The 6,805-nt window shown below is 35.0% G+C and overlaps 1 protein-coding gene across 4 annotated transcripts in view; it reads left to right on the forward strand.

Moving 5' to 3' along the window:
- Nucleotides 1-6,805, forward strand: part of SNAP23 (synaptosome associated protein 23) — a 31,104-nt gene that overhangs the window by 22,380 nt on the left and 1,919 nt on the right. For 3 of the 4 annotated variants that reach the window (XM_079129051.1, XM_079129050.1, XM_079129053.1), the window contains 3 exons: nucleotides 280-310; nucleotides 4,452-4,612; nucleotides 5,848-5,992. In XM_079129051.1, coding sequence (XP_078985177.1) covers nucleotides 280-310; nucleotides 4,452-4,612; nucleotides 5,848-5,992 — 337 coding nt within the window. The remainder of the gene's footprint in view (nucleotides 1-279; nucleotides 311-4,451; nucleotides 4,613-5,847; nucleotides 5,993-6,805) is intronic. The other variant, XM_079129052.1, reaches the window with a different exon arrangement.

The following is a 6,805-nucleotide window of genomic DNA, read 5'->3' on the forward strand; positions in this document are numbered from 1 at the left end:
AGTTGGTAGAGTGCCTGCCTTGCAAGCACAAGACCCTGGGTTCAATCCCCAGCACTGCCAAAAAAAAAACAAAACAAAACAAAAAAATTACATTGCAAATAAAATACATAACAAATAATTTAAAAACATTAATAATCTCTAAGGAATAAGCAAGCAAGTTTCACAATATCACCATTAGTACTTTCTTTCAGGAAAAGGTATTATCATCCTAATAATATTCTGAGGAAAAATAAAGTGTGCTACGTTTTAAATAGTTTTCTTGTTTTTCTTTTTATCTAGATTCTCAGATATTGGTTGTTTCTCTGAAACCAGACAGGAATTTGAATTCATTATGTTTTTAAAACTCTAAATCTGCTTCTGTTCTGTTTGACTAGCATTTACTATTTTCTGTATTTCATTCTCTCACCTAATCTTTTCCTTTCTAACCTGCTTACTAAAAATGAAGATTTAACATCAGAAGCCGGGCTCAGTAACTTTAAGATGCAGTCTTATGGCGCAGTTTGGGCTGCTAACCTGCTACTTAAAGGTGATGCTTCAAATGGCTTTTCTGTGCATGTGCATGGTTTTGTGAATGTTGGAGACTGTCTTAAAAAGTATGCTGTGGTGTGTAATGTAAAGTGAATTTGTTCTAGATGGGTGGGTGCTACCTGACAAAAGATGGACTTGACAAAAAGATCTTTTGATAACTCCCTTTGACTAATGGCTCCAAAAACTAAGTTTTTGCTAACTTTAATATTTCCAAAATAAAAATACTCCCAAAGTATTCTAAGATTTAAATAGGTTGATCTTTGTAGAGAGTGGCTGCAGTCTAGTTCTTAATCAAAGGTAAGGGAATTGAGGCTAAATGCATCTCTTACTTCATAGGACTTTGATTTCAGCATCCTGTCTTCACTAAATTTCGTTACTCCTTTCTGGTTCCTGAATCAGGATTTCTTCCATTCAAGTTTTGTTTCTAATGATTTGGATTCCCCCTGATTTAGGCCACTACCAAATCAAGGAATTCTCAGGAATTAATCGCTAATATAGTCATCTTAAATCCTATTTGGAATAAGGTGGGATATAAATTTTAAATGTTACCATGTGTAGTGTCTTCTTTTTTTAAAATATTTTTTGTTGTAGATGGACATGATACCTTTTTTTCATTTATTTTTATGTGGTGCTGAGGATTAAACCCAGTGTCTCACACATGCTAGAGAAGCACTTTGCCACTGAGCTATAGCCCCAGCCCGTGTCTTCTTTTTTTTCGTAAGAATTTCCCTTCTTTAACATGTTATAATTTGTCCCATAATTTCTATTATGTCTTGTATTAGCTTACTGTGATTTTATGTTGAATTAATACAGAGCTTAATTTTTCATGGGAGTTAATCCTTTAATCAGTTTACTATATGTTTTAATGTATTGATTCCTCCTTAATTTTGGATGTTTATAAAAAATTATGAAGACAATGATTAAGTGCTGAAAAAACAAACATGTGATTCCTACCCTTTGTTTTTTGCCTTTTTCTTTTTCCCTGTAGCTTGATCATCCAAAACACATACTCACTCACTCATGTTACAATTGGTAATATTTAATCCTTTTCTCCTCAATATGAAAGAATAATAGGTAATATTTAGCCTGGTTTTTTTTTTTTTTTTTTTTTTTGCTATTTTTGTTGACAACCAGAACTAGAAAAAGAAAGCGTTAACATTTTTGTGCTCATATCTTGATAGTTACTGTATTTTCTGCTTTCATAGCAGCTTCCTAAATGAAGTAATATTTCAGATCCTTTTTTCAAACTTGCTATTCTTAAATGAGACATTTAAATGAAAGAAAAAGTGATAGTTAAAGGTTATTAGATTCCAAAGAAGTGACAAATCAAGTGTAAATCTAATTTACCAAAGTTCATTTTTGGTTTTTGGTACCAGTGTTTGAACCCAGGAGTACTTTACTTCTGAGCCACATTCCCAGCCCTTTTAAAAATATTTAGAGACTGGGTCTCAATGAGTTGCTTAGGACCTTTCTAAATTGCTGAGGCTGGCTTTGAACCTACAATGCTCCTGCCTCAGCCTCCTGAGTCACTGGGATTACAGGTGTGCACCAGATTGCCCAGCTCCAAACTAAGTTCTTAATCTCATTAAAATTTATTACATAGCTGGGCTCAGTGGCATATGCCTGTAAATCCCAGCAATTTGGAAAGCTGAGGCAGGATGATCACAAGTTTGAGACTAGCCTGGGTAACTTAGTGAGATCCTCTTTCAAAATTGAAAATAAAAACTCTAGGGATGTGGCTCAGTGGTAGAGTACCCTTGGATTCAATCCCTAGTACCACACACACAGAGTTTATAACGAAGTTGATTAAGCATTTTATCATCATGAAGGCTAATTTCTTCACAGAAGGGGCTGCAAATCTTAGTTTGCAAAAGAATTCTATTACAGGTCAGAACCATTCTTTCTTAGTGTGTACTAAAATAACCTAGATGTTTTTCATATAGCCTATTCCAACTTTATTCAGCTAGCTGTAGACTTCAGAGTTAGGGTGTATTGGGCCAAAAAGTAAACATGCTAGTTGTTAATCTGTGGAGTTGTAGTCATGAACTATTAACTCACAGTCTAGTTGAAGTTGAAACCTGGGTAGACCAGTAGCCCATAATTTCTGTCCCAATCTAGTCTTCTTTCTGTGCTGAGAGTTCAAAACATAGTATCTCATTAGTCACCTTTGAATTCACAGTCTGACATCCTAATAAAAGTCCCATTTATTTTACCTCAATTAATACTTCTAGTTATTGGACTGGAAGTATAGCTCAATGGTAGAGTTCTTGCCTAGAATGGGGGATGCCCTGGGTTCAGTCCATAGTACCACATAAAACAAACGAAAAACTTATTAGCTTTCTGATAAACTATTATATTGATATTTTGTGTACTATTATTCTGCTCTGGGACTTACTATTAACAAAGAATATGTGTAAATTGGTTCACTAAACTGTCAGTTTTATGAAAATATTCATTTAAAAATTGTGTATCCCACCTTATTCCAGCAAAGATTTAATATGATTGATTAATAAACATACTAATAAAATAGCATAAGTAGGAAATATGAGAACTTAAAGTGGAACCAAGAAAGGCACTTTCAGGGTTGGGATTGTGGTTCAGCAGTAGAGCACTCGCCTACCACTGGGATGCTGGGTTCAATCCTTAGCACCACATATAAATGAATGGAATGGAAGTGTTGTATCTATCTGCAACTAAAAAACATATTTTTAAAAAAGGTACTTTCAGTGTTCATAAATTGTATCTTTTGCAATGCCTTGTGGAAAAAAGGTAGTACCCTTTCTGTCAAATTAATAATGTCTAAAATCCAATTCTAGGTTTGCCAGAAATTAATCCTCACATGCCTATTAAGGAAGGAGCCATTTTTCCATAGAATTTCTTTTCTGCTTTTGCAAACTTTGCAATTGTGAGACTTCCTCATTGTGAATGAATCAGATATTAGTATTATAGGAATATACTGCTTTATTTTTTGTTTCTATAAAAGTAAAAACTAAAATTGAGTAAAAGTTTGTATATAGCCAAATTGTGAAAGTTTTGTGTCACTTTTTTGAAATAGTCATTTAAAAGCCACTTTCCTATCTTTTACTTGATAATTGCCCCAGTTTGAGTAGTATATCCCATGGCAAAATTCTGGCGATGACTAATTTTGGCTATCTCAATTTGACCTAAAGCATATGCTTTTATTTTTAAGAGTCCTAGACTTAGGATTTTTTTTTTTTTTTTTTTTTTTTTTAAACAAGAAGGAAAGGTAAACTCCTAAATAAAAAAAAACCCTCAATTTGTAACTGGCACCAGTGTGGCAAGGTGGTTATTTATCAAATGATTGTCCAATTTGGAAATAACCTGTGCCTGCTTTATGGCATTTTGTTTGTTTTGTTTTTTAAATTTTTTTTTGAAATTTTCATGTAAAATAAAAGCACATAAAACTGATCAGCCAGAACTACTCTGGTCCAGTAAGAAGGAGCAAAGAACAGGGTCAAATTATTGCCTACTCAGTGGACTTACTTTGTCATCCCTCTTCAACATCTCAGATGCCTCCAAGCAACTTCTTAAGGCATCTAGAACACTTTTCCTAAAGTTTTTTTTTTTCCCCTGGCATCCATTAATCTCTTTTCTGGGAAGTGCTACAGACTGAGGAGCCTGAAAAATCAAATAATTGCATTTTGCTACTTGCTGACAGCTTAGCAGATTTAATAGTAGTAGTATTTAGACCTTTTAAAAATTATTTAATGGTAGTGGGTTTACATCGTTAATCTTTATCATATCTTATATTACCATGGAACATAGTATAGATAATCTAGATTTAGCTGTTTGCAGCTTTTCTGCTAAAGGTATTAGGGTCATCTTTAAGGTAACTAGCACTAATAATCACAACCCTTCCTCTCCTGCTGTTTGGTATGTTTCTGAACTCCTGATTCTCATATAGGACGAAGAACTTTGAGTCTGGTAAGGCCTATAAGGCAACATGGGGAGATGGTGGAGACAATTCACCTAGCAATGTAGTATCTAAGCAACCAGGCCGAGTAACAAATGGTCAGCCTCAGCAACCAACTTCAGGAGCAGCCAGTGGTGGATACATTAAACGGTATGCCAGCTCTTCCTGATATTTGTATACCTTTCCTAATGAATGACTCACTTAGGAGATTGGGTGTAGTTGTATAGGAACCCTAATGCTCCAAACAGAAATAATATTTATTCCACTTTAAAAATGCATTTAAAAATCTGTCTTCAGACAAAATGTTGACTATGGTTGTTGTTCATGGATGATGGGATTCATTTCTCTATATTTTTCAGTACTTTCCAAATTACTGAAGTAGACATTTACTTCTCAAATAGGATAAGTATGTTACAGAATGTAACATCTAGAGCAGGGGTTGGCTAGATTCCTGTAACGATATCTATAAAGGACTGGATGTCAGTAAATATTTCAGACTTTTCAGTCTGTGTTGAAATTACTCAGCTCTGTCAGAGAAAGCAAGCAGAGAAAATATGTAAACAAATGAGCATGCTGTGTTTAAATAAAACTTTATTTATAAAAATAAGGTACCAGGCCATATTTTGACCTTCATCCAGTGTTAAACCACTGAGCCACACCCCCAGCCCTGTTTTGTATTTTATTTAGAGACAGGGTCTCACTGAGTTGCTTAGTTCCTCACTGTTGCTGAGGCTGTCTTTGAACTCAGGATCCTCCTGTCTTGGCCTCCCATGCTGCTGGGATTACAGGCCTGTGCTACCACGCCCAGCTTCCAATCAGTTTCAAAGCAGTGGTTCTTAATGGAATCTTAATGGAATCTCCTGAGGGTTTGTTAAAACATAGATTGATGTGATATGGTAGCATGCATGCCTGTCCCAGCTACTCAGGAGGCTAAGACAAGAGGATCACTTGAGCCCAGCACAGAAGGTCAAGGCCAGCCTGGGGAACATAGCAAGATCCTATTGGGGGTAGGGGGAAAATAAAAACAAAAGCACAGATTGCTGGGCTCCAAATATAGTTTTTGATTCAGTAAATCTGTAAGAGTGTGAGAATTAATATATTCTTGTGTTTAACAGGTACCTGGGTGATACTGGGAATCACACTTTGAGAAATGTTGTTCTAGAGTTGTGTCTTAATCTCTTATGTGGCTTTAAGGCACTTCTGTTTTTCTCCCAAGGATAGTAACCTGTATTCCCTTGGATCTAACGCTTGCTGAGCATAATATTAATTACTTACCATTTTTTTAAATCATTTTTTTTGATTACTCATTTTTATGAAAACTAAATCCAGACTTGGTTCATTGCAACTGAACAAAAAATATTAAATTAACTCTCCTTTTGTGACAGTATAACTAATGATGCCAGAGAAGATGAGATGGAAGAGAACCTGACTCAAGTGGGCAGTATCCTAGGAAATCTAAAGAACATGGCTCTGGACATGGGCAATGAAATTGAAGCTCAGAATCGACAAATAGACCGAATCACAGAAAAGGTAAAAGCCTTTCCTGGCCATAACAAAATGAAACATGCAGTTTGGTAATTGTTTTAGTAAAGGACATCTGTGTTAGATACTTTGGGGGAAAACAATAGATTAAGATCTGATCCTTATAGGATTTACAGTTTTAATGAGGTGGCAGTTCTAACACATCAAAAACAAAGGTCAAATCCTATCTTGCTCATGGCATTTGGTTCATTTTGAAACCACAGCCTTGGGATAAAATTGTTTTACTTAAACCTTCACACATAAAGCTTAGACTCTATTCTAACCTTTTGAGTATGTTTCCCTTCTCCCATAGATATTGCTTTTATTTTATGAACTTGTAGCATATAGTCGTATGAGTAAAGGAAAATTGTGATTCCTTTTTTTTTTTTTTAACATTATATGATATATAAAAGATACTGAAAGAGAAAATGTTTTCAGTATTTGGGTGTCAAATCTAAAAGCCATACTTGATTAACATTCCAGTGTACTTTAGAGGTTGGCCACTATTTAAGCTTGGCTGTCTGTTGAATTTCTCTTTCTTTTTTGGTGCTGAGGATCAAATCCAGGGCCTTGTCCCATGGTAGGCAACTGCTGTAACAGTGAGCCATATCCCCAGCTTAGTGAAGCAAATACTGCTTCATAAGATACTTTTAATACTATTGTCTGGGTTTAGGGTATGTATTAACCATGATTTTAATTTAAGTGTTACTGTGGTGGTAATATATCTGTTCCAAAGATCTTTTTCAGTTTCTGTAGGTTAGACCTAGAGTAACCCCATTGAGATGTGATTCAGAGAGCATTCTTACCATATTTCATTGCATC

Source organism: Sciurus vulgaris (assembly GCF_902686455.1).
Source record: "Sciurus vulgaris genome assembly, chromosome: 2".
In the NCBI taxonomy this organism is placed as follows: Eukaryota; Metazoa; Chordata; class Mammalia; order Rodentia; family Sciuridae; genus Sciurus; species Sciurus vulgaris.